The sequence below is a fragment of the Triticum aestivum genome, chromosome 7A (assembly GCF_018294505.1).
Source record: "Triticum aestivum cultivar Chinese Spring chromosome 7A, IWGSC CS RefSeq v2.1, whole genome shotgun sequence".
Lineage (NCBI taxonomy): Eukaryota > Viridiplantae > Streptophyta > Magnoliopsida > Poales > Poaceae > Triticum > Triticum aestivum.
In genome coordinates, this window is record NC_057812.1 from 244,429,705 (window position 1) to 244,457,125 (window position 27,421).

General features: G+C 48.1%; 1 protein-coding gene across 1 annotated transcript; it reads right to left on the bottom strand.

The window, feature by feature from the left end:
• Positions 1-718: 718 nt before the first annotated feature.
• LOC123153281 (uncharacterized) lies at positions 719-10,249 on the bottom strand. Its single transcript, XM_044572476.1, has 3 exons — positions 10,205-10,249; positions 10,026-10,107; positions 719-1,134 (listed from the first exon to the last, which is right to left on the bottom strand). The coding sequence occupies exons 1-3, from the start codon at positions 10,247-10,249 to the stop codon at positions 719-721; spliced, it is 543 nt and encodes a 180-aa protein (XP_044428411.1).
• Positions 10,250-27,421: the final 17,172 nt, after the last annotated feature.

A 27,421-nucleotide genomic window follows, 5' to 3' on the forward strand; every position in this document is an offset into this window, starting at 1 on the left:
CATGTTTCCAGATTAAGCCGTATGTCATATGTTCGGCGGTTGTCAAATGTGAGGCGGAGATCATCCACCAATGATTCGACGTGTTTAGTCTTGATGACCACGTCGTCCACATATGCTTTCATTGTTTTGCCGATTTGTTTTTCCAAGCATGTTTGAATCATGCATTGGTAAGTGGCACCGACGTTTTTAAGTCCGAAGGGCATACTGTTGAAACAAAAAGGCCCGTATGGGGTAATACATGCCGTTGCAGCCTGGTCGGACTCCTTCATCTTAATCTAATGGTATCCGGAGTAAGCGTCGAGGAAACACAATGAGTCGTGTCCCGCGGTTGCGTCAATAATTTGGTCAATGCGGGGCAGCGGGAAAGGGTCCTTTGGGCAAGCCTTATTAAGGTCTTTGAAATTGATGCAAAGGCCCAGGATTTATCCTTCTTCGGCACCATGACCAGGTTGGTTAGCCAGTCCGGGTGCTTTATTTCTCTAATGAACCCAGACTTGGGTAGTTTGGCTAGCTTCTCCCCCATAGCTTGTCGTTTGAGTTCGGAAAATCACCCTAGCGTTTTCTTGACTGGTTTGAACCCCTTGATTATATTGAGGCTATGTTTGGCTAGTCTGCGTGGGATTCCGGGCATGTCCGAAGGATGCCAGGCAAAGATGTCCCAACTTTCGCGCAGGAACGCACACAAGAATCGCCGAACCGAGAGCTACCACTGGTGGCGCTACATGATGGAGCATCCGGTTGGATCGCCGACCGTGTACTCGTGGTGGATGACGGTGGTAGGGTACGGCGCGGGCGGGTAGTACTTGTACTCGTATGATGACTGCTGCTGGCGGTGGTACTGATCAGCGGCCACCGGTGAGTAACCGGTCATAGTGTAACTGTTGAACGCGCCGTAGGCGGTGGCGTCCCCACGCACGCCCACGCCCGCGGCCTGCGCAGAGTGGTAGCCCCCTCCGTCGGCGGGGTTGGTGGTGATCGCGTAGCCGCGGCCCGCCTGCAGGGTGCGCAGCTCGACGATGTCGGTGTGGCCCACCTTCCGCCGCAGCTTGCTGGTGAGGTGGTTGGAGTCGACGCCTTTGCCGACCACCCGGAGCAGGTTCCGCCCCTCCCCCGCCAGCGTCACCGACTCCACTCCTGATCGAATACACCACAGAAGCATTAAGCAATCGCAGAGGAGTCTCGTCAAGAACAGAGGAGTTTGTATATGGGGTGCGCTGCATGAAGGAAATATGCCCTAGAGGCAATAATAAAGTTATTATTTATTTCCTTATAATCATGATAAATGTTTATTATTCATGCTAGAATTGTATTTACCGGAAACATAATACATGTGTGAATACATAGACAAACAAAGTGTCACTAGTATGCCTCTACTTGACTAGCTCGTTAATCAAAGATGGTTATGTTTCCTAACCATGAACAATGAGTTGTTATTTGATTAACGAGGTCACATCATTAGTAGAATGATCTGATTGACATGACCCATTCCATTAGCTTAGCACCCGATCGTCTAGTATGATGCTATTGCTTTCTTCATGACTTATACATGTTCCTATGACTATGAGATTATGCAACTCCCGTTTACCGGAGGAACACTTTGGGTACTACCAAACGTCACAACGTAACTGGGTGATTATAAAGGAGTACTACAGGTGTCTCCAATGGTCGATGTTGGGTTGGCGTATTTCGAGATTAGGATTTGTCACTCCGATTGTCGGAGAGGTATCTCTGGGCCCTCTCGGTAATACACATCACATAAGCCTTGCAAGCATTACAACTAATATGTTAGTTGTGAGATGATGTATTACGGAACGAGTAAAGAGACTTGCCAGTAACGATATTGAACTAGGTATTGGATACCGACGATCGAATCTCGGGCAAGTAACATACCGATGACAAAGGGAACAACGTATGTTGTTATGCGGTCTGACCGATAAAGATCTTCGTAGAATATGTAGGAGCCAATATGGGCATCCAGGTCCCGCTATTGGTTATTGATCGGAGACATGTCTCGGTCATGTCTACATTGTTCTCGAACCCGTAGGGTCCGCACGCTTAAGGTTACGATGACAGTTATATTATGAGTTTGTGCATTTTGATGTACCGAAGGTTGTTCGGAGTCCCGGATGTGATCACGGACATGACGAGGAGTCTCGAAATGGTCGAGACGTAAAGATTGATATATTGGAAGCCTATATTTGGATATCGGAAGTGTTCCGGGTGAAATCGGGATTTTACCGGAATACCGGGAGGGTTACCGGAACCCCCCGGGAGCTATTTGGGCCATAGTGGGCCTTAGTGGAAAAGAGAAGGGGCTGCCCTAGTTGGGCTGCGCGCCCCACCCCTTCCCCTAGTCCTATTAGGACTAGGAGAGGTGGCCGGCCCCCTCCTCCTCTTTTCCCCTCCGAGGAATCCTAGTTGGACTAGGATTGGAGGGGGAATCCTACTCCCAGAGGGAGTAGGACTCTCCTGCGCCTCCCCCCCTTGGCCGGCCAGCCTCCCCTCCTCTCCTCCTTTATATACGGAGGCAGGGGCACCTCTAAACACACAAGTTGACACAAGTTGATCCACGTGATCGATTCCTTAGCCGTGTGCGGTGCCCCCTGCCACCATATTCCTCGATAATACTGTAGCGGAGTTTAGGCGAAGCCCTGCTGCTGTAGTTCATCAAGATCGTCACCACGCCGTCGTGCTGATGAAACTCTTCCCTGACACTTTGCTGGATCGGAGTCCGGGGATCGTCGTCGAGCTGAACGTGTGCTCGAACTCGGAGGTGCCGTAGTTTCGGTGCTTGATCGGTTGGATCGAGAAGACGTACGACTACTTCCTCTACGTCGTGTCATCGCTTCCGTAGTCGGTCTGCGTTGGGTACGTAGACAATACTCTCCCCTCGTTGCTATGCATCACATGATCCTGTGTGTGCGTAGGAATTTTTTTGAAATTACTACGAAACCCAACAGTGGCATCCGAGCCTAGCTTATTGATGTTGATGTTATTTGCACAAGTAGAACACAAGTGAGTTGTGGACGATACAAGTCATACTGCCTACCAGCATGTCATATTTTGGTTCGGTGGTATTGTTGGACGAGACGACCCAGACCAACCTTACGCGTACGCTTACGCGAGACCGGTTCCCTCGACGTGCTTTTGCACAGAGATGGCTTGCGGGCGACTGTCTCTCCAACTTTAGTTGAACCAAGTATGGCTACGCCCGGTCCTTGCGAAGGTTAAAACGGAGTCTATTTGACAAACTATCGTTGTGGTTTTTGATGCGTAGGTGAGATTGGTTCTTACTTAAGCCCGTAGCAGCCACGTAAAAACAAGCCAACAACAAAGTAGAGGACGTCTAACTTGTTTTTGCAGGGCATGTTGTGATGTGATATGGTCAAAGCATGATGCTGAATTTTATTGTATGAGATGATCATTGTTTTGTAACCGAGTTATCGGCAACTGCAGGAGCCTTATGGTTGTCGCTTTTGTATGCAATGCAATCGCGATGTAATGCTTTACTTTATTACTAAATGCGTAGTGATAGTCGTGGAAAGCAATAGATTGGCGAGACGACATACGATGTACGATGGAGATCAAGGTGTCGCGCCGGTGACGATGGTGATCATGACGGTGCTTCGGAGATGGAGATCACAAGCACAAGATGATGATGACCATATCATATCACTTATATTGATTGCATGTGATGTTTATCTTTTTATGCATCTTATCTTGCTTTGATTGACGGTAGCATTATAAGATGATCTCTCACTAAATTATCAAGGAGTGTTCTCCCTGAGTATGCACCGTTGCCAAAGTTCGTCGTGCCCAGACACCACGTGATGATCGGGTGTGATAAGCTCTACGTCCATCTACAACGGGTGCAAGCCAGTTTTGCACACGCAGAATACTCAGGTTAAACTTGACGAGCCTAGCATATGCAGATATGGCCTCGGAACACGGAGACCGAAAGGTCGAGCGTGAATCATATAGTAGATATGATCAACATAACGATGTTCACCATTGAAAACTACTCCATCTCACGTGATGATCGGTCATGGTTTAGTTGATTTGGATCACGTAATCACTTAGAGGATTAGAGGGATGTCTATCTAAGTGGGAGTTCTTAAATAATATGATTAATTGAACTTTAATTTATCATGAACTTAGTCCTGGTAGTATTTTGCAAATCATGTTGTAGATCAATAGCTCGCGTGTTGCTTCCCTGTGTTTATTTTGATATGTTTCCTAGAGAAAATTGTGTTGAAGATGTTAGTAGCAATGATGCGGATTGGATCCGTGATCTGAGGTTTATCCTCATTGCCTGCACAGAAGAATTATGTCCTTGATGCACCGCTAGGTGACGGATCTATTGCAGGAGCAGATGCAGACGTTATGAACGTTTGGCTAGCTCAATATGATGACTACTTGATAGTTTAAGTGCACCATGCTTAACGGCTTAGAATCGGACTTCAAAGATGTTTTGAACATCATGGACCATATGAGATGTTCCAGTAATTGAAGTTAATATTTCAAGCAAATACCCGAGTTGAGAGATATGAAGTCTCCAACAAGTTCTATAGCTAAAAGATGGAGGAGAATCGCTCAACTAGTGAGCATGTGCTCAGATGTCTGGGTACTTCAATTGCTTGAATCAAATGGGAGTTAATCTTCCAGATAAGATAGTGATTGACAGAATTCTCTAGTCACCATCACTAAGTTACTGAACTTCATGATGAACTATAGTATGCAAGGGATGACGAAAACGATTCCCGAGCTCTTCGTGATATGAAATCGACGAAGGTAGAAATCAAGAAAGAGCATCAAGTGTTGATGATTGACAAGACCACTAGTTTCAAGAAAAGGGCAAAGGGAAGAAGGGGAACTTCAAGAAGAACAGCAAGCAAGTTGCTGCTCAAGTGAAGAAGCCCAAGTCTGGTCCTAAGCCTGAGACTAAGTGTTTCTACTGCAAAGGGACTGGTCACTGGAAGCGGAACTACCCCAAGTGATTGGCGGATAAGAAGGATGCAAAGTGAACATAAGTATATTTGATATACATGTTATTGATGTGTACTTTACTAGTGTTTATAGCAAACCCCTTAGTATTTGATACTAGTTCAGTTGCTAAGATTAGTAACTTGAAACGGGAGTGCAGAATAAACAGAGACTAGTTAAGGGTGAAGTGACGATGTGTGTTGGAAGTAGTTCCAAGATTGATATGATCATCATCGCACACTCCCCTATTCTTTCGGGATTAGTGTTGAGCCTAAATAAATGTTATTTGGTGTTTGCGTTGAGCATGAATATGATTTGATCATGTTATTGCAATACGGTTATTCATTTAAGTAAGAGAATAAACTGTTGTTCTATTTACATGAATAAAACCTTATATGGTTACACACCCAATGAAAATGGTTCATTGGATCTCGATCGTAGTGATACACATATTCATAATATTGATGCCAAAGATGCAAAGTTAATAATGATAGTGCAACTTATTTGTGGCACTGCCGTTTGGGTCATACAGTGTAAAGCGCATGAAGAAAACTCCATCAGATGGATTTTCGGAATCACTTGGTTATGAATCATTGATGCTTGCGAACCGTGCCTTTTGGGCAAGATGACTAAAACACCGTTCTCCAGTACTATGGAGAGAGCAACAGATTTGTTGGAAATCATACATACCGATGTATGTGGCCCGATGAATATTGAGGCTCGTGGCGGATATCGTTATTTTCTCACCTTCACAGATGATTTAAGCAGATATGGGTATATCTACTTAATGAAACATAAGTCTGAAACATTTGAAAAGTTCAAAGAATTTCAGAGTGAAGTTGAAAATCATCGTAACAAGAAAATAAAGTTTCTACGATCTGATCGTGGAGGAGAATATTTGAGTTACGAGTTTGGTATACATTTGAAAAACTGTGGAATAGTTTCGCAACTCACGCCACCCGGAACACCACAGCGTAATGGTGTGTCTGAACGTCGTAATCGTACTTTACTAGATATGGTGCGATCTATGATGTCTCTTACTGATTTACCGCTATCTTTTTGGGGATATGCTTTAGAGACGGCCGCATTCACGTTAAATAGGGCACCATCAAAATCCGTTGAGACGACGCCTTATGAACTATGGTTTGGCAAGAAACCAAAGTTGTCGTTTCTTAAAGTTTGGGGCTGCGATGCTTATGTGAAAAAGCTTCAACCTGATAAGCTCGAACCCAAATCGGAGAAATGTGTCTTCATAGGATACTCAAAGGAAACTGTTGGGTACACCTTCTATCACAGATCCGAAGGCAAGACATTCGTTGCTAAGAACGGATCATTTCTAGAGAAGGAGTTTCTCTCGAAAGAAGTGAGTGGGAGGAAAGTAGAACTTGACGAGGTAACTGTACCCGCTCCCTTACTGGAAAGTAGTTCATCACAGAAAACTGTTTCAGTGACACCTACACCAGTTAGTGAGGAAGCCAATGATAATGATCATGAAACTTCAGATCAAGATACTGCTGAACCTCGTAGATCAACCAGAGTAAGATCCGCACCAGAGTGGTACGGTAATCCTGTTCTGGAGGTCATGCTACTAGATCATGATGAACCTACGAACTATGAAGAAGCGATGGTGAGCCCAGATTCCGCAAAGTGGCTTGAAGCCATGAAATCTGAGATGGGATCCATGTATGAGAACAAAGTATGGACTTTGGTTGACTTGCCCGATGATCGGCAAGCAATTGAGAATAAATGGATCTTTAAGAAGAAGACTGACGCTGATGGTAATGTTACTGTCTACAAAGCTCGACTTGTCGCAAAAGGTTTTCGGCAAGTTCAAGGAATTGACTACGATGAGACCTTCTCACCCGTAGCGATGCTTAAGTCCGTCCGAATCATGTTAGCAATTGCCGCATTTTATGATTATGAAATTTGGCAAATGGACGTCAAAACTGCATTCCTGAATGGATTTCTGGAAGAAGAGTTGTATATGATGCAACCAGAAGGTTTTGTCGATCCAAAGGGAGCTAACAAAGTGTGCAAGCTCCAGCGATCCATTTATGGACTGGTGCAAGCCTCTCGGAGTTGGAATAAACGTTTTGATAGTGTGATCAAAGCATTTGGTTTTATACAGACTTTCGGAGAAGCCTGTATTTACAAGAAAGTGAGTGGGAGCTCTGTAGCATTTCTGATATTATATGTGGATGACATATTACTGATTGGAAATGATATAGAATTTCTGGATAGCATAAAGGGATACTTGAATAAAAGTTTTTCAATGAAAGACCTCGGTGAAGCTGCTTACATATTAGGTATTAAGATCTATAGAGATAGATCAAAACGCTTAATTGGACTTTCACAAAGCACATACCTTGACAAAATTTTAAAGAAGTTCAAAATGGATCAAGCAAAGAAAGGGTTCTTGCCTGTGTTACAAGGTGTGAAATTGAGTAAGACTCAATGCCCGACCACTGCAGTAGATAGAGAGAATATGAAAGATGTTCCCTATGCATCAGCCATAGGCTCTATCATGTATGCAATGCTGTGTACCAGACCTGATGTGTGCCTTGCTATAAGTTTAGCAGGGAGGTACCAAAGTAATCCAGGAGTGGATCACTGGACAGCGGTCAAGAACATCCTGAAATACCTGAAAAGGACTAAGGATATGTTTCTCGTATATGGAGGTGACAAAGAGCTCATCGTAAAAGGTTACGTTGATGCAAGCTTTGACACTGATCCGGACGATTCTAAATCGCAAACCGGATACGTGTTTACATTAAACGGTGGAGCTGTCAGTTGGTGCAGTTCTAAACAAAGCGTCGTAGCGGGATCTACATGTGAAGCGGAATACATAGCTGCTTCGGAAGCAGCAAATGAAGGAGTCTGGATGAAGGAGTTCATATCCGATCTAGGTGTCATACCTAGTGCATCGGGTCCAATGAAAATCTTTTGTGACAATACTGGTGCAATTGCCTTGGCAAAGGAATCCAGATTTCACAAAAGGACCAAACACATCAAGAAACGCTTCAACTCCATCCGGGATCTAGTCCAGGTGGGAGACATAGAGATTTGCAAGATACATACGGATCTGAATGTTGCAGACCCGTTGACTAAGCCTCTTCCACGAGCAAAACATGATCGCACCTTAGTACTCCTTGGGTGTTAATCACATAGCGATGTGAACTAGATGACTGAATCTAGTAAAACCCTATGGGTGTTAATCACATGGTGATGTGAACTATTGCTGTTAAATCACATGGCGATGTGAACTAGATTATTGACTCTAGTGCAAGTGGGAGACTGAAGGAAATATGCCCTAGAGGCAATAATAAAGTTATTATTTATTTCCTTATATCATGATAAATGTTTATTATTCATGCTAGAATTGTATTAACCGGAAACATAATACATGTGTGAATACATAGACAAACAGAGTGTCACTAGTATGCCTCTACTTGACTAGCTCGTTAATCAAAGATGGTTATGTTTCCTGACCATGAACAATGAGTTGTTATTTGATTAACGAGGTCACATCATTAGTTGAATGATATGATTGACATGACCCATTCCATTAGCTTAGCACCTGATCATTTAGTATGTTGCTATTGCTTTCTTCATGACTTATACATGTTCCTATGACTATGAGATTATGCAACTCCCGTTTGCCGGAGGAACACTTTGGGTACTACCAAACGTCACAACGTAACTGGGTGATTATAAAGGAGTACTACAGGTGTCTCCAATGGTCGATGTTGGGTTGGCGTATTTCGAGATTAGGATTTGTCACTCCGATTGTCGGAGAGGTATCTCTGGGCCCTCTCGGTAATACACATCACATAAGCCTTGCAAGCATTACAACTAATATGTTAGTTGTGAGATGATGTATTACGGAACGAGTAAAGAGACTTGCCAGTAACGAGATTGAACTAGGTATTGGATACCGACGATCGAATCTCGGGCAAGTAACATACCGATGACAAAGGGAACAACGTATGTTGTTATGCGGTCTGACCGATAAAGATCTTCGTAGAATATGTAGGAGCCAATATGGGCATCCAGGTCCCGCTATTGGTTATTGACCGGAGACGTGTCTCGGTCATGTCTACATTGTTCTCGAACCCGTAGGGTCCGCACGCTTAAGGTTACGATGACAGTTATATTATGAGTTTATGCATTTTGATGTACCGAAGGTTGTTCGGAGTCCCGGATGTGATCACGGACATGACGAGGAGTCTCGAAATGGTCGAGACGTAAAGATTGATATATTGGAAGCCTATATTTGGATATCGGAAGTGTTCCGGGTGAAATCGGGATTTTACCGGAATACCGGGAGGGTTACCGGAACCCCCCGGGAGCTATTTGGGCCATAGTGGGCCTTTGTGGAAAAGAGAAGGGGCTGCCCTAGTTGGGCTGCGCGCCCCCCCCCTTCCCCTAGTCCTATTAGGACTAGGAGAGGTGGCCGGCCCCCCTCCTCCTCTTTCCCCTCCGAGGAATCCTAGTTGGACTCGGATTGGAGGGGGAATCCTACTCCCAGAGGGAGTAGGACTCTCCTGCGCCTCCCCCCCTTGGCCGGCCAGCCTCCCCTCCTCTCCTCCTTTATATACGAAGGCAGGGGCACCTCTAAACACACAAGTTGACACAAGTTGATCCACGTGATCGATTCCTTAGCCGTGTGCGGTGCCCCCTGCCACCATATTCCTCGATAATACTATAGCGGAGTTTAGGCGAAGCCCTGCTGCTGTAGTTCATCAAGATCGTCACCACGCCGTCGTGCTGACGAAACTCTTCCCCGACACTTTGCTGGATCGGAGTCCGGGGATCGTCATCGAGCTGAACGTGTGCTCGAACTCGGAGGTGACGTAGTTTCGGTGCTTGATCGGTTGGATCGAGAAGACGTACGGCTACTTCCTCTACGTCGTGTCATCGCTTCCGCAGTCGGTCTGCGTTGGGTACGTAGACAATACTCTCCCCTCGTTGCTATGCATCACATGATCCTGTGTGTGCGTAGGAAATTTTTTGAAATTACTATGAAACCCAACACTGCATACCATCGATTGCTGCCGTGATCTTCATGGCCTTGGAGTGTTGGCCCTTGTCGGAGCTCACCTGCATCCTGGTCACCATCTCCATCTGCAACAACACCAAGCAGAAATCAATCAAAAATAGACCAATGAAGCAGAATCCACACAAAATTTCAAAAGATATTGCAAGTAAACAGAACCCGTACCCTCATATTGTCGTCGGACTCGATCCTCAGCTGAGTATGGGCCATTCTTCTACTCACCCACACCTCCTGTTATTTTTCGGTGACGGCAGCCGGACCAGTAAACCCTCGTACTCCCCACTATGTGGGCAACCACTGCCGAGTCTTCCCCGGCTCCGTGTCGTTCCCTTCCTAGGCCTCACTGTCGTCCACCGCCCTAGTTCTCTCGGCACGCCATGGTCAACATGGTCAATGTCGGTGTCAAAACCGGCGGATCTCGGGTAGGGGGTCCCGTATTGTGCGTCTAGGCAGGATGGTAACAGGAGGCAGGGGACACAATGTTTTACCCAGGTTCGGGCCCTCTTGATGGAGGTAAAACCCTACGTCCTGCTTGATTAATATTGATGATGTGGGTAGTACAAGAGTAGATCTACCACCAGATCAGAGAGGCTAAACCCTAGAAGCTAGCCTATGGTATGATTGTATGTTGTGGTTGTTGTGTCCTACGGACTAATACCCTCCGGTTTATATAGACACAAGAGAGGGTTAGGGTTATACAAGGTCGGTTACAAAGAAGGAGATATCCATATCCGTATTGCCTAGCTTGCCTTCCACGCCAAGTAGAGTCCCATTCGGACACGAGACGAAGTCTTCAATCTTGTATCTTCATAGTCCAACAGTCCGGCTGTCCGAAGACCCCCTAATCCAAGACTCCCTCAGTAGCCCCTGAACCAGGCTTCAATGACGATGAGTCTGGCGCGCAGTATTGTCTTCGGCATTGCAAGGCGGGTTCCTCCTCCGAATACACCACGGAAGAATTTGAATACAAGGATAGTGTCCGACCCTGCAAAATAAGTTCCACATACCACCGTAGAGAGAATAATATTTTCGCAAATCTAATTTGCTGACCTGTTTTAGCAACAGGACATTACATCATGGCCCGGTGATTATTCGAACCGTTTCCTTTAACTAGCCCCGCACATAACGCGAGGCGGTTTTTTGACACGCCTTGTTAAAGCATAGATCGTGTCCCCTTATCACGGGATTCTCATCAATATGGGCATGGGTAACCCAACCGCGCCATCGATTACGGCGCTTGGGGATAAGCGAGTTTTACCAGGCTAGTGGGGGACGCTTAGTTTCGTCCGCCCATATAAAGGGATAAGGATTCACCTTTTCATCCACGCCTTCTTCCTCCCTTGCTCATCTGTTTTCGCACACTCGAGCTCTAGCGCCCAAGTCCGCACTTCCCACCTAAACCTTCTCCAACCATGTCCGGAGCGGGAGGCAGGTGGATGGTCTCCTCCGTCACGGATGGAGGCATCAAGAAGCTGAGGAGAGCCGGATACCTGCCCGACGACATCGCACACCGGCTCCCAGATGAGGGGCAGGTCATCCCCCCCCAGGCCCCATGAGAGGGTAGTGTTCCTCACCCATTTCCTCCGCGGACTGGGATTCCCTCTCCACCCATTCGTCCAGGGGCTCATGTTCTACTACAGCCTAGATTTCCATGATCTGGCCCCGAACTTCATCCTCAACATCTCGGCGTTTATCATTGTGTGCGAGGCCTTCCTACGCATCAAGCCCCACTTTGGTTTATGGTTGAAGACCTTCAATGTCAAGCCGAAGGTTGTGGGCGGTCGCCAGGCGGAGTGTGGAGGCGCCATGGTGGGCAAGATGCCCAACGTTACATGGCCCGAGGGCTCCTTTGTGGAAACCATAAAGGGGTGGCAATCGGGGTGGTTCTACATCACCGAGCCGCGTGACCCTGCATGGGCAGCGGCCCCCGAGTTCCGATCTGGCATCCCCATGCGGCTCACCTCCTATAAAGAGAAGGGCCTGTCCTGGGGTAGTTCGGGAGAGCTGACCGGACTCCAAACATGTATTCAAAACATGGTGAGCAAGAAGCTCAAACTTGTCAACGTAGTCAAGGTCATGCTCCACCGCCGGATCCTCCCGTGCCAACAACGGGACTTCAACTTGTGGGAGTTCGACCCCGCGCAGCACCGAACTCTAAACAGGTTCTTCGACACAACTCACGGAGATGCCTGGAGGGTGCTGTTCAAAAGCGCCGAGGTCCCTCCTCCCATTACTAAGGATCGTGGATTCAAGGCGAAGCGCCCAGCCAGTGCGGTAAGTTGCTTTACCATTCACAGGATACTTATCTTTTATAGATTGACTCCATGCGGGATCTAAACTCCCGTACCTTTGACAGGACTGGCAGGAGACAGCCGGACAAATCGACTGTCCAGCTCCTTTGCCTGACGGCCTAGAGGACGCTCTTCTGGCGAAGATGCTGACTCCGGCTCCTTATAAGGTGCCGGAGAAGACCAAGAAGGCCAAGGGAACCCGAAATAGTTCCCGACGCCAGGCGTCGTCGGACTCTCCGTCCGATGACTCTGCGGCGCACTCCTCCCCCGAAGACGAGGAAGAAGAAGAAGATGCTCCCCCTCTAGCTAGGGGAGATAAGAAAAGGAAGGCCGCCCCAACTGGGGGGGCCAAAGGGTCCAAGAAGGGAAGGACTCTCCTTCCGGACAATTCCACTGCCGCCGACGAAGGTGAAGACGAGTGGTTGCCTAGAGCCAAGCCCCTGGGGAGATTGTAAGTATTCGGATACCAGAGTAACTCATAACATTCCTTTGTCGCACTGCTTTCCCTAGCGCCGAACATAATTATGCAGGCCGCCATGAGCCAGTATCGATGTATCATCGGACGGCTCCCTGGGCTCGTCGGACATGGATAGCGATCCAGTACCGACCGCCACCTCCCCTCATCCTACTGACAACGCCGAGGTGCTGTCTCAAGAGGCACCGGGTCGAGGGGAGACAGTCCCGGAGGCACCTCAAGGCGACCTTCCGGACTCCGGGAGCTGAAGGGACGGGCCCCCTGAGAGCTCCGAGTTCGGCCCTCAGCCGACCACCGCGCCGGAACCTCCAGTGGTTCTGGGCTCGGGCAGGCGGCCTCCTTCCAAGAGGGGTAAGACGCCTGTGCCGGTGACCTCTGTCCGTCCAGAGGCGCCGGACAATCTGCTGGAAGCGCTTCGCAGCACTTCCATGGACGAGGAGCACCGTACTATTATGAGTGCGGTGGTCTAGAAGGTTCAGTCCGCCAAGAGCGGATTGACTGAAGCCTGTGCCAGCCTTCTAACAGGCTTTGAGGTAAGTGTTTTTTTAAAATATAGGAAAAATATTACCGCATAGACAGTAGCCCCTGATGCCTTGTTCGGTGTTCACAAAGAAAAGCCAAACAGAGGATCGAATAATATCGCAGGAGTCTAATATAAGTATGTCAATATGCGTATGCAGGCCTGGTTGCTGGCGTCCGCCGCACTGACTGCGGAGGTTGCTGTACTGAAGCAGGACCTCGAGGGGTCCAAGAAAGAGCTCGGCCTTGCCAAGAGGCAGCTCGAGGAGAACAAGGGTAAGTAATACCCTGTCTATAGATATGTACAAAAGAATGCGATTGCAAAATGACAGGATTATCATGAATTTGCCAGGGGCCGCGACCGAAGTGGCGACCCTAAAGCAAGCGCTGTCCGAGGCCAAAGATAAAGCGACCAAGGAGCACACCGAGCGAGAGAAGCACGAGGCTCAGGTGGGCGAGGTGCAGCAAGAGCTCCAGGCTCTCGTGGCGAAGCACGAGGCGTTGGAGCTTGACTCAAAGATTCGGGAGTCTGAGCTTGCCACGGCCCTCGAGAGCGCAAAAAGTGCCAAGGCCAAAGCCCAAAAGGCCCTCTAGGAGATCGACGCAATGAAGAAGATAGTGGCAGGTAAGGCTTTCTATATGCAAAGCAAGCATGTAAAAGTAAATTACTGATTACTTACCGAATCCGGAGCTCTCCAGGAGCATTCGCAGATTTGCCCCGCAGTGTGTCCGATGCCGCACAATTTTACCAGGCCGAGGATGGAAGCTCAATGGAGAAGCTATTCTGGTCCCATTATACCGAGGCCGAACACCCGGTGCCAATGAGCGACCAGCTGAAGCAGATGGTCGAGCTATATAAGGTGGCCGATCAGGCCATGAAGGGCTTTATAGTCCGGCTGTGGCCTGGCGACGCCCTTCCGAACAGCTTCTTCGGCCTGGTGAGGCGGCTTGTGGATGCCTGCCCGCGGCTGGAGGTCGTCAAGCGATCTGTCTGCATTGAAGGTGCACGCCGGGCTTTCGCCCGTGTGAAATTGCAGTGGGTCAAGCTAGACGCCGTGAAGCTGATCAAGGAGGGGCCGCCGGAGGGCAAGGAGCACCGCCACCCCGAGATGTACTACGAGGGTGTTCTGCCGGGTGCCCGTCTCATAGCGGACGAGTGTTCAAAAGATGTAATATTTGAGTGAGACTTGCTCGTTTTATCCTGTATTTATGAAAACTTGTTTCATATGCGCTATGCAACGCTTGTTTGAATTTAAAATATTGCCTTCTGTTTGGCTGTTTATCCAATCTGAGAGATGGCTAGTCCTCGGCTTCTGCCCCCATGCCACGAGTGCTGGGGTGTTCGGGATAAACCTGAGCACTCTTGTTCCCATGTTTGGGTCCTTCGAGGGAGGTGCTCAGCACAGCGAACAAGGCAACCGGACTAATAATGCTTTATCACTCTCACTTAGCCATAGAATTCTATAATTTTAAATTTCGGCGAAGCCCCTGGTATTCGGAAGGCCGAATTCGGGGCGCGATACACACCTTTAAATCGGACAGGGCCGGCCCCTCACTCTAAGCGGCATAAGTCTTTAGGGACTCGAAAACCTCGCCGAACAGCGACCAGTCTCTCGCCTTATCATGACAGTCAGTTTTAGCTTTCTCTACTGAGGTGCTGAACCCAGCAGAACCGGGGCACAATCACAGTAGTTCTCCTAGCGCTACCTTAGCCGATAGAACGGAACATAAGGTACCAAAACATAGGAGCCGGGCAAACCCAACATTTGACCAAAGACATGATTCGGAGCTGATGCATATAATGCTATAAGTTCGGGGTGCCGAACTTGTGAAAGTGTTCGGACTTTTCACACCGTATTGTGGGGTACGTGAGCCCCTGGTGTATTGGCCGTACCAAAGTGTACGATTGCAAGGCGTCATTAATGAACATATATATATATATATATAAAACAAGAATGCAATAATAGTCGTAAGGTCATGCATTGTTTATAAAAAATTGCGGGAAAGCAGAGTGATACAGATAGTGCGATAAGCAAAGAGTAGGACTATGTCCCTTCCAAGGGCAAGCTCAGGAATGATATTAAATCGAATATTTCGCTCGTTACTGTAATCCACCTAGGAATTCTGTGGTATGACGTAGCGGTCTGCCTCCTTGGTTGCTGCATCATGTGTTCAGCAATAGTGATGCCGGACAGTGTTTCCAGAGATTAAGGTCCTGAAAAAAGAGAAAAATAACCAAACGGGAAGCCCCTAGTGCGGTTTAAGCCGCGTCTTGGGGCGTGCCGCAGTTATGCCCCCCTCCCCACCTGTGCCCATGGTATTTTTAATGCGTAATTATGTACGCGTGGCACGAGTTTCGCCGTTGGGCTGGGATTGGGGTGGGCACTGTATTGCTACACGAGCTCAGGTTGCGCCAGGCGGTCTATTTGCCGATTGCTCCGAGCGTGCTTGAAGGTGTTCGGGCTTTGAAGCACCGAACTGGTTGATTGCCTTGAGAGGCTGCTTTGCGCTTCTTCTGTGAGGGCCGCGGTGTGCTCCTCTGTTCGGAGAGAGCGCCCTGTGTTTCCATTGACTGTAATAACTCCGCGAGGTCCTGGCATCTTGAGCTTGAGGTATGCATAATGCGGTACCGCATTGAATCTAGCAAATGCGGTTCACCCGAGCAGCGCGTGATAACCACTGCGGAACGGGACTATATCGAAGATTAACTCTTTGCTTCGGAAGTTATCCGGGGATCCGAAGACCACTTCCAGTGTAATTGAGCCTGTGCAATGGGCCTCTACACCTGGAATGACGCCTTTAAAGGTCGTTTTTGTGGGTTTGATCCTTGAGGGGTCTATACCCATTTTGCGCACTATGTCCTGATAAAGCAGGTTTAGGCTGCTGCCGCCATCCATAAGGACTCGAGTGAGGTGAAATCCGTCAATGATTGGGTCTAGGACCAGTGCGGCGAATCCGCCATGACGGATACTAGTGGGGTGGTCCCTGCGATCGAAGGTGATCGGACAGGAGGACCAAGGGTTGAACTTTGGGGCGACTGGCTCCAACGCATATACGTCCCTGAGCGCACGCTTCCGCTCCCTCTTGGGGATGTGGGTTGCGTATATCATGTTCACCGTCCGCACTTGTGGGGGAAACCTCTTCTGTCCTCCGGTGTGTGGCTGCCGGGATTCCCCCTCGTCATTGCTATGCGGCCCCTTGTCCTTGTTTTTGGCAATTAACTTGCCGGCCTGCTTGAACACCCAACAATCCCTGTTGGTGTGATTGGCTGGCTTGTCTGGGGTGCCGTGTATTTGACACGAGCGATCGAGTATACGGTCCAAGTTGGACGGACCCGGCGTACTTTGTTTGAATGGCTTTTTCCGCTGACCGGGTTTAGAGCCTTTGAATCCGGCATTGACTGCCGTATCCTCGGTATTTTGCTGTTAATGCGGCGCTTATGTTTGTTGCGACGTGACCTGCTATTGCCGTCCTTGGTATCCGAGGTACCATGGTTCTTTGATATGTTATTACTGCGAGCCAGCTAGCTGTCTTCTCCCGCACAAAAGAGGGTCATGAGCGTCGTGAGAGCTGCCATAGATTTCGGCTTTTCCTGACCAAGGTGCCGGGCTAGCCACTCGTCTCGGATGTTGTGTTTGAAAGCCGCTAAGGCCTCTGCATCCGGACAGTCGACGATTTGATTTTTCTTTGTAAGGAACCGAGTCCAGAATTGCCTGGCCGACTCTTCTGGCTGCTGAATTATGTGGCTCAAGTCATCGGCGTCTGGTGATCGCACATAAGTGCCCTGAAAGTTGTCGAGGAATGCGGCTTCCAGATCTTCCCAACAGCTAATGTAGTCCGCTGGCAAGCTGTTAAGCCAATGCCGCGCTGGTCCTTTGAGCTTTAGTGGGAGGTATTTGATGGCGTGTAAGTCATCACCACGGGCCATGTGGATGTGGAGGAGGAAATCCTCGATCCATACTGAGGGATCTGTTGTGCTGTCGTATGATTCAATATTTACAGGTTTGAAACCTTCTGGGATTTGATGATCCATTACTTCGTCTGTGAAGCATAAGGGGTGTGTGGCGCCTCTGTATTGGGCTATATCGCGATGCAGCTCGAATGGGTCTTGCCCGCTGTGTTCGGCCCGACCGGATTTGCTTTTACTGTATCCGGCGTGACGTTTATCGTCTCGCAGAGTGGTGAGCCCTCGTGATCCGTAGATCGATCTTGCATGCTTTGCTTTGTCCTTCAATAGGTCTCGAGGTCTGGCGTATCTCCCCATGCCTTTTTATTTGAATGGCGTCGGGGTGGAGGCTGAGTTTTTGTCTGGAATGCCTCTCTATCACGGCCACGAGGTGGCCGATCAGCCGTATCATACGCTTCTTCCTCCAGTCGAGGTAGCAACCTGCACTTTGGGTAACTCTTGGAGGGGCGCTCGAGTTTATATTCCTCGGCCGTGAGGACTTCAGTCCATCTGTCAGCTAGCAGATCCTGATCAGCTTGAAGCTGCTGCTGCTTTTTCTTAAGACTATTCGACGGGATCCTCTGGCACAATGAATTCGTCGTCGCCGAGGCTTGCCTCGTCCTCGGAGGGGGGCATGTAATTATCATCCTCCTCCTCTCCATCTGCCGCTCTCTCAGGAGGGCTGGCTCCTCCATCCTCCTGCTCTAAATCTTGCTGGAGGGGATTGTTGTTGTCTTCGGCACTATCTAGAGTGTTATTATCTCCTGTGCCGGTATAACCACTTTTGCTATGGCGGGACTTAGAGCGGCGCCGCTGACGTCGGTGCTTGGGTTGCTTCTTGGAGGGGTCATCCTCCACTATTTTGTCGCCATTGCCTTCTTTGGGTGTATCCACCATGTATATATCGTATGATGTGGTGGATGTCCAGTGCCCCATAGGCAGTGGCTCCTCTTCATCTCCCGCATCGTCGTCCATACCGTCAATGTCTTTGGAGTTGAAGTCGAGCATGTCAGTTAAGTCATTGACAATGGCTACTAAGTGGGTGGTGGGTGGGTCGCGAATTTCTTCGTCGTCCGCATCCCAGTCCTGCCGGACATAGTTCGGCCAGGATCCTCCTGACAAGGAGAGAGACCTTAATGAGTTCAGTATGTCGCCAAAGGGAGAGTGCTGAAAAATATCCATGGAGGTAAACTCCATGATCGGCACCCAATCGGATTCGATAGGAACGAGCGCAGGCGGTTCGGAGTCTGTGGCCGGAGAAGGATCCAACAGTTTATCAACACGGCTCTTGTGCAAGGTAAGGTCGATGTTCGGCTTGATCGCCGCTGAGGGTAAGGCCTCCGTGGCGGGGTCCATCCACCCGTCCGTGGAAGGCGCAACTGGCTCCGAATCGAGGGTCGGAGCGGCTACCGGTGCGATCTCCTGAACACTGTCCGATGGTAGAGCTAAATCGTGCTCATTGTGACCACGTGGCGCACAAGGCAGAGGCTCAAATCCGTCGAAGATCAAGTCTCCGCGGACATCGGTCGTGTAGTTTAAGCTTCCAAACCTGACCTGGTGGCCAGGGGCGTAACTTTCGATCTGCTCTAGATGGCCAAGCGAATTGGCCCGCAGTGCAAAGCCGCCGAACATGAAGATCTGTCCGGGGAGAAAAGTCTCACCCTGGACTACATCGCTATCAATGATAGTAGGAGCCATCAAGCCTAATGGCGACGACACAGAGGAACTCTCAATGAAAGCACCAATGTCGGTGTCAAAACCGGCGGATCTCGGGTAGGGGGTCCCGAACTGTGCGTCTAAGCCGGATGGTAACAGGAGGCAAGGGACACAATGTTTTACCCAGGTTCGGGCCCTCTTGATGGAGGTAAAACCCTACGTCCTGCTTGATTAATATTGATGATGTGGGTAGTACAAGAGTAGATCTACCACGAGATCAGAGAGGCTAAACCCTAGAAGCTAGCCTATGGTATGATTGTATGTTGTGGTTGTTGTGTCCTACTGACTAAAACCCTCCGGTTTATATAGACACCGGAGAGGGATAGGGTTACACAAGGTCGGTTACAAAGGAGGAGATATCCATATCCGTATTGCCTAGCTTGCCTTCCACGCCAAGTAGAGTCCCATCCGGACACGAGACAAAGTCTTCAATCTTGTATCTTCATAGTCCAACAGTCCAGCCAAAGGATATAGTCCGGCTGTCCGGAGACCCCCTAATCCAGGACTCCCTCAGTCAACGAACGACATCCATCGGACGTGGACTATACGTGGAGAGGCTGATAGCTGGGTCCACGGCCACACACAAGGAAATGCCTCCTTATTACGCGCAAAATAATGATTCCTCCACCTGACATCTCAGACCCACCGGAAGGGCCTCTATATTTTGCGAGAAAAATGTCCCCCCCCCCCCGCTGACAGGTCGGACCCACCAGCTATATCTTCACACGCAAGGAAGTGCTTCCTTATTACGCACAAAAAAATGAATACTCCACCTGCTAGTTGGGACCCAACATCGTGGGAGGCTGACATGTGGGCCTACTAAGTTGACGGGACAGAGGGCTTTGTCAAGTTAGTTAGTATGAACGATTCTAGCTCAAGTGACCGTACGATGTCCATCCAACGACCGTAGTGCTTCTTCAACCTCTCGTCTTCTTCCTCCAGCCGCCCAAAGTAGCACCGGTCGTGTCGCGTGCTCCTGCCTCCTGTGGCCGGCTGTGATGCCGCGGAGGCATAAATGCCCCCTACTACTCCCACCGCTGGCCAGGCCATCCCTCTACTCACCCACACCCCCTATTATTCTGCAGCGACGGCAGCCTCACACCACAGCCAAACCAGTGACCCCTCGTACTCCTCTTCGTGTGGGCATCCACTGTTGTGTCTTCCCTGGCTCCGCATCGTCCCCTTCCTAGGCCTCACCGTCGTCCACCTCCCTGGTGCTCTTGGGGCGGCGTGGTCAATGTGGTAAAGGAACGACTTCCATCGGAAGAGTACTGTACGTTGAGAGGCTGACAGCTGGGTGCACGGCCGCAGCAAGGAAGTGCCTCCTCATTACGCGCAAAATAATTATTCCTCCACCTGACAGCAGGGACCCACCAGACGGGCCACCGTATTTTGCAAAAAAAAAATGTCCCCCCCTGACAGGTGGGACCCAGCAGCGCACGCAAGGAAGTGCATCCATATTACAGGCAAGAAAAATGATTCGCCCCTTGACTGCTGGGACCCACCAGCTACATCTTCGCACACAAGGAAGTGCCTGACAGTCGGGACCCACCTAGTCGAAGAGTACGTAGCATGGTCATTCTGGCCGCGAACGTGTACGTACATACTGGTCGATGTAGAGGCGCGCATGTGTCGTAGTAGAGGCGCGCATGTAGCATGTACACGTACGTACAACGGCCAGGGTGCAAGAAAGTAAATACGGCCACGTACGTACATACGGGCGGGGTCTCGAACGCCTACTCATGCATACGTACGGCTAGGGCTCGTGTACATGGCTGGGTCAGAACGGAGAAAATACGTCGTCGTCGTGTTCATGGGGAGGCAATGGAATGCGTCGTGTTCATCGGGAGGCAATGGAACACATGCTGTTCATCGGGAGCCAACCGGCTTGGACGGAACAGCCGATGGAAACGAGGCTTGGTGTACCGCAGAATGGAGGAAACGACCTTGTGTTCGACCGCCCACGGTCGAAACGGGATCCTATTCATCGAGAGGGGTCTGGCGTACTGCAAAACGGAGGAAACAGACTTCTCTTGGACCTCCTATGGGGGAAACGGGGTCCTGTTGATCAGGAGGGGTGTGGCGTACCGCAAAAAGGAGGAAACAGACTTCTATTGGAGCGCTACGGTCGAAACGGGGGTCCTGTTCATCGGCGGGGGTGTGGCGTACCACAAAATGGGACTCCATGGGATAATGTTCATCTCCACCGTCGACTGCCTCCACGGGCTACTGTTCATCCACCGTCGACCTCCTCCAGCCTCCACCTGCGACTATTCATCCACGGGCTCCTGTTCATCCAGCCTCCACCGCACGCTCCTCCACCGGCTACTGTCCAACCAGCCCTCTCCATAGGGTCCTGTTCAACCACCCCTCCACGGGCTACTATTCATCTAGCCCTCCACCGGCTACTGTTCAAGCAGCCCTCCACGGGGTCGTCCTGTTCATCCAACCCTCCACGGGGTCCTATTCATCCACCCCTCCACCGGCTCGATCGATCGGGGTCCTATTCATCCAGCGGCAACACCACGAGTTCCTGTTCATCCAACCCACCACCTGGAATTGTTCATCCACCCCAACAACGCTCACTTTTCATCCAGAGGCAGCATCGATCGGCTTCAGTTAGCAGCAGTAGCGAAGGAATAACTTGGGTTCAGTTAATAGCAAGGGATCGATCAATCGCTCGAGTTCAGTAACACGTAGCCTGCAGTGCAATCACTCGGGTTCAGTTAGAGCCCAACGCCTCGCTCGGGTTAAGTTAGAGCGCAACGCCTCACACACATGCATGTACGTACGAGAGAAACACACATCGCTCGGCCCCCGACCACCCACCATAACCGGGAACTCCCCCAATATTTTCCTCGCCCTCGCTTCTACCACAGTTTTTTCCTTCATGGACGGCCCAAAGAATGTCATGCAGCTGCGTCTCCGGCCCGACCAGGACGAAAAGTCCATTTTCTGTCATGATTTTTTGTCATAGAAGTAGGACCCCACCACATCTATGATGATATCGGGTTTTTTCACAATTATCGTCATAGAAGTGGCATAAGCATGACAGAAAAATATTTCGTTTGGCCCAAAATGTCACGGATGTGTCTTTTTTTGTAGTGAATTTTATGTATTTTATTTTATGCAAGAGTCAAAGTATTCTTCCCTATTCCTTTTTTATTATCTCTTTTTGCAAGCATCATGTGGTGAGGAAAGATCTAGGCACATATATCCAGTTGGATATGTGTGAGCATGAGTTATTATTGTTTCAACCGGACACATAGAAAGATAGGGGCTTATATGTGCTCACTCATATCCAACTGGACATGTGGTGAGGAAAGATCTAGGAACATATATCCAACCAGACATCACCCTTGAGGTGAATACATTAGGAGGCAAAACTATAAGCCCCTATCTTTCTATGTGTCCGGTTGAAACTTTTTCCTCATGTGTATGAGGTGAGTGTTAGCAATCATAGAAGGTTATGCGATGGTTGATTATGTGGACTTGCCAAAAGGCTCCGATACGAGACCCTTCCTGAAAAGATGATGAGTTGTAGTTGCAAAGTTGACTGAGAACATAGTTTGTTGGTTTTCAATAGAGTTTATGCTTCTACTTTGATATTATGATGACTTGTTACTTGTTCATGAGAAGTTATATGATAAAGTTATGTGACAAAGTTCTATGATAAAGTTTGTTGTTGTTATAATAATATGCATGATGCTTCTATGTCCATATTTTGTTTTTATCGAGACCTCTCTCTCTCTCTAAGCATGTGGGCATGTTTTTCGATATTGGTTTTTCACTTGAGGACAAGTGAGGTCTAAGCTTGGGGGAGTTGATACGTCCATTTTGCATCATGTTTTCCTACTGTTATTAATAATGTTTTTATGCATAATAAAGCTTTATGGAGTAATTATAATGCCTCTTCTCTCATAATATGCAAGGTTTACACAAAGAGGGAGAATGCTGGCAACTGGAATTCTGGACCTGAAAAAGCTACGTTAGAGTTACCTATTCTGTACATCTCCAAATGAGCTGAAAATCTACAGAGAGTTGTTTGGGAATATATAAAAAATACTGGAGCAAATTGTTGGGTTTCGTAGTAATTTCAAAAAAATTCCTATGCACACGCAAGATCATGGTGATGCATAGCAACGAGAGGGGGAGAGTGTGATCTACGTACCCTTGTAGATCGACAACGGAAGCGTTAACTTGGTTGATGTAGTCGTACGTCTCCACGGCCCGACCGATCAAGCACCGAAACTACGGCACCTCCGAGTTCTAGCACACGTTCAACTCGATGACGATCCCCGGACTCCGATCCAGCAAAGTGTCGGGGAAGAGTTCCGTCAGCACGACGGTGTGGTGACGATCTTGATGTACTACCATCGCAGGGCTTCACCTAAGCACCGCTACAATAATATCGAGGACTATGGTGGAAGGGGGCACCGCACACGGCTAAGAATATGATCACGTGGATCAACTTGTGTGTCTAGGGGTGCCCCTTGCCTCCGTATATAAAGGATCCAAGGGGGGGTGTGGCCGGCCATAGTAGGAGGCGCGCAGGAGGAGTCCTACTCCTACCGGGAGTAGGACTCCCCTCCCTTTCCTTCTCCAAGTAGGAGAGGGGGAAGGAGAGAAGGAAAAGGGGGGGGGGCGCAGACCCTCCCTCCTTGTCCAATTCGGACTAGGGGGAGAGGGGGCGCGCGGCCTGCCCTGGCAGCCCCTCCTCTTCTACACTTTAGGACCATGAGGCCCATTAACCCCCCGGGGGGTTCCGGTAACCCCCGGTGCTCCGGTTTTATCCGAAACTTCCCCGGAACACTTCCGTTGTCCGAATATAGCCGTCCAATATATCAATCTTTATGTCTCGACCATTTCGAGACTCCTCGTTATGTCCGTGATCACATCCGGGATTCCGAACTAACTTCGGTACATCAAAACTCATAAACTCATAATATAACTGTCATCGAAACCTTAAGCGTGCGGACCCTACGGGTTCGAGAACAATGTAGACATGACCGAGACACGTCTCTGGTCAATAACCAATAGCGGAACCTGGATGCTCATATTGGCTCCTACATATTCTACGAAGATCTTTTATCGGTCAGACCGCATAACAACATACGTTGTTCCCTTTGTCATCGGTATGTTACTTGCCCGAGATTCGATCGTCGGTATCCCATACCTAGTTCAATCTCGTCACCGGAAAGTCTCTTTACTCGTTCCGTAATACATCATCTCACAACTAACTCATTAGTTGCAATGCTTGCAAGGCTTATGTGATGTGTATTACCAAGAGGGCCCAGAGATACCTCTCCGACAATCGGAGTGACAAATCCTAATCTCGAAATACGCCAACCCAACATGTACCTTTGGAGACACCTGTAGAGCACCTTTATAATCACCCATTTACATTGTGACGTTTGGTAGCACACAAAGTGTTCCTCCGGCAAACGGGAGTTGCATAATCTCATAGTCATAGGAACATGTATAAGTCATGAAGAAAGCAATAGCAACATACTAAACGATCGGGTGCTAAGCTAATGGAATGGGTCATGTCAATCAGATCATTCACCTAATGATGTGATCCCGTTAATCAAATAACAACTCTTTGTTCATGGTTAGGAAACATAACCATCTTTGATTAACGAGCTAGTCAAGTAGAGGCATACTAGTGACACTCTGTTTGTCTATGTATTCACACATGTATGATGTTTCCGGTTAATACAATTCTAGCATGAATAATAAACATTTATCATGATATAAGGAAATAAATAATAACATTATTATTGCCTCTAGGGCATATTTCCTTCAGTCTCCCACTTGCACTAGAGTCAATAATCTAGATTACACAGTAATGATTCTAACACCCATGGAGCTTTGGTGCTGATCCATTTTTGCTCGTGGAAGAGGCTTAGTCAACGGGTCTGCAACATTCAGATCCATATGTATCTTGCAAATCTCTATGTCTCCCACGTGGACTAGATTCCGGATGGAATTGAAGCGTCTCTTGATGTGCTTGGTTCTCTTGTGAAATCTGGATTCCTTTGCCAAGGCAATTGCACCAGTATTGTCACAAAAGATTTTCATTGGACCCGATGCACTAGGTATGACACCTAGATCGGATATGAACTCCTTCATCTAGACTCCTTCATTTGCTCCTTCCGAAGCAGCTATGTACTCCACTTCACATGTAGATCCCGCTACAACGCTTTGTTTAGAACTGCACCAACTGACAGCTCCACCGTTTAATGTAAACACGTATCCGGTTTGCGATTTAGAATCGTCCGGATCAGTGTCAAAGCTTGCATCAACGTAACCTTTTACGATGAGCTCTTTGTCACCTCCATATATGAGAAACATATCCTTAGTCCTTTTAAGGTATTTCAGGATGTTCTTGACCGATGTCTTGTGATCCACTCCTGGATCACTTTGGTACCTCCCTGCTAGACTTATAGCAAGGCACACATCAGGTCTGGTACACAGCATTGCATACATGATAGAGCCTATGGCTGAAGCATAGGGAACATCTTTCATTTTCTCTCTATCTTCTGCAGTGGTCGGGCATTGAGTCTTACTCAACTTCACACCTTGTAACATAGGCAAGAACCCTTTCTTTGCTTGATCCATTTTGAACTTCTTCAAAACTTTGTCAAGGTATGTGCTTTGTGAAAGTCCAATCAAGCGTTTTGATCTATCTCTATAGATCTTAATGCCTAATATGTAAGCAGCTTCACCGAGGTCTTTCATTGAAAAACTCTTATTCAAGTATCCCTTTATGCTATCCAGAAATTCTATATCATTTCCAATTAGTAATATGTCATCCACATATAATATCAGAAATGCTACAGAGCTCCCACTCACTTTCTTGTAAATACAGGCTTCTCCAAAAGTCTGTATAAAACCAAATGCTTTGATCACACTATCAAAGCGTTTATTCCAACTCCGAGAGGCTTGCACCAGTCCATAAATGGATCGCTGGAGCTTGCACACTTTGTTAGTTCCCTTTGGATCGGCAAAACCTTCTGGTTGCATCATATACAACTCTTCTTCCAGAAATCCATTCAGGAATGCAGTTTGGACATCCATATGCCAAATTATAAAATGCGGCAATTGCTAACATGATTCGGACAGACTTAAGCATCGCTACGGGTGAGAAGGTCTTATCGTAGTCAATCCCTTGAACTTGCAGAAAACCTTTTGCGACAAGTCGAGCTTTGTAGATAGTAATATTACCGTCAGCGTTAGTCTTCTTCTTGAAGATCCATTTATTCTCAATTGCTTGCCGATCATCGGGCAAGTGAACCAAAGTCCATACTTTGTTCTCATACATGGATCCCATCTCAGATTTCATGGCTTCAAGCCATTTTGCGGAATCTGGGCTCACCATCGCTTCTTCATAGTTCGTAGGTTCATCATGATCTAGTAGCATGACTCCCAGAACAGGATTACCGTACCACTCTGGCGCAGATCTCACTCTGGTTGATCTACGAGGTTCAGTAGTATCTTGTTCTGAAGTTTCATGATCATCATCATTAGCTTCCTCACTAACTGGTGTAGGTGTCACTGAAACAGTTTTCTGTGATGCACTACTTTCCAATAAGGGAGCAGGTACAGTTACCTCGTCAAGTTCTACTTTCCTCCCACTCACTTCTTTCGAGAGAAACTCCTTCTCCAGAAAGTTTCCAAATTTAGCAACAAAAGTCTTGCCTTCGGATCTGTGATAGAAGGTGTATCCAATAGTTTCCTTTGGATATCCTATGAACACACATTTTTCCGATTTGGGTTCGAGCTTATTAGGTTGAAGCTTTTTCACATAAGCATCGCAGCCCCAAACTTTCAGAAACGACAACTTTGGTTTCTTGCCAAACCACAGTTCATAAGGCGTCGTCTCAACGGATTTTGATGGTGCCCTATTTAACGTGAATGCGGCCGTCTCTAGAGCGTATCCCCAAAACGATAGCGGTAAATCAGTAAGAGACATCATAGATCACACCATATCTAGTAAAGTACGATTATGACGTTCGGACACACCATTACGATGTGGTGTTCTGGGTGGCGTGAGTTGTGAAACTATTCCACAGTTTTTCAAATGTACACCAAACTCGTAACTCAAATATTCTCCTCCACGATCAGATCGCAGGAATTTTATTTTCTTGTTATGATGATTTTCAACTTCACTCTGAAATTCTTTGAACTTTTCAAATGTTTCAGACTTATGTTTCATTAAGTAGATATACCCATATCTGCTTAAGTCATCTGTGAAGGTGAGAAAATAACGATATCCGCCATGAGCCTCAATGTTCATCGGACCACATACATCTGTATGTATGATTTCCAACAAATCTGTTGCTCTCTCCATAGTACCGGAGAACAGTGTTTTAGTCATCTTGCCTATGAGGCACGGTTCTCAAGTACCAAGTGATTCATAATCAAGTGGTTCC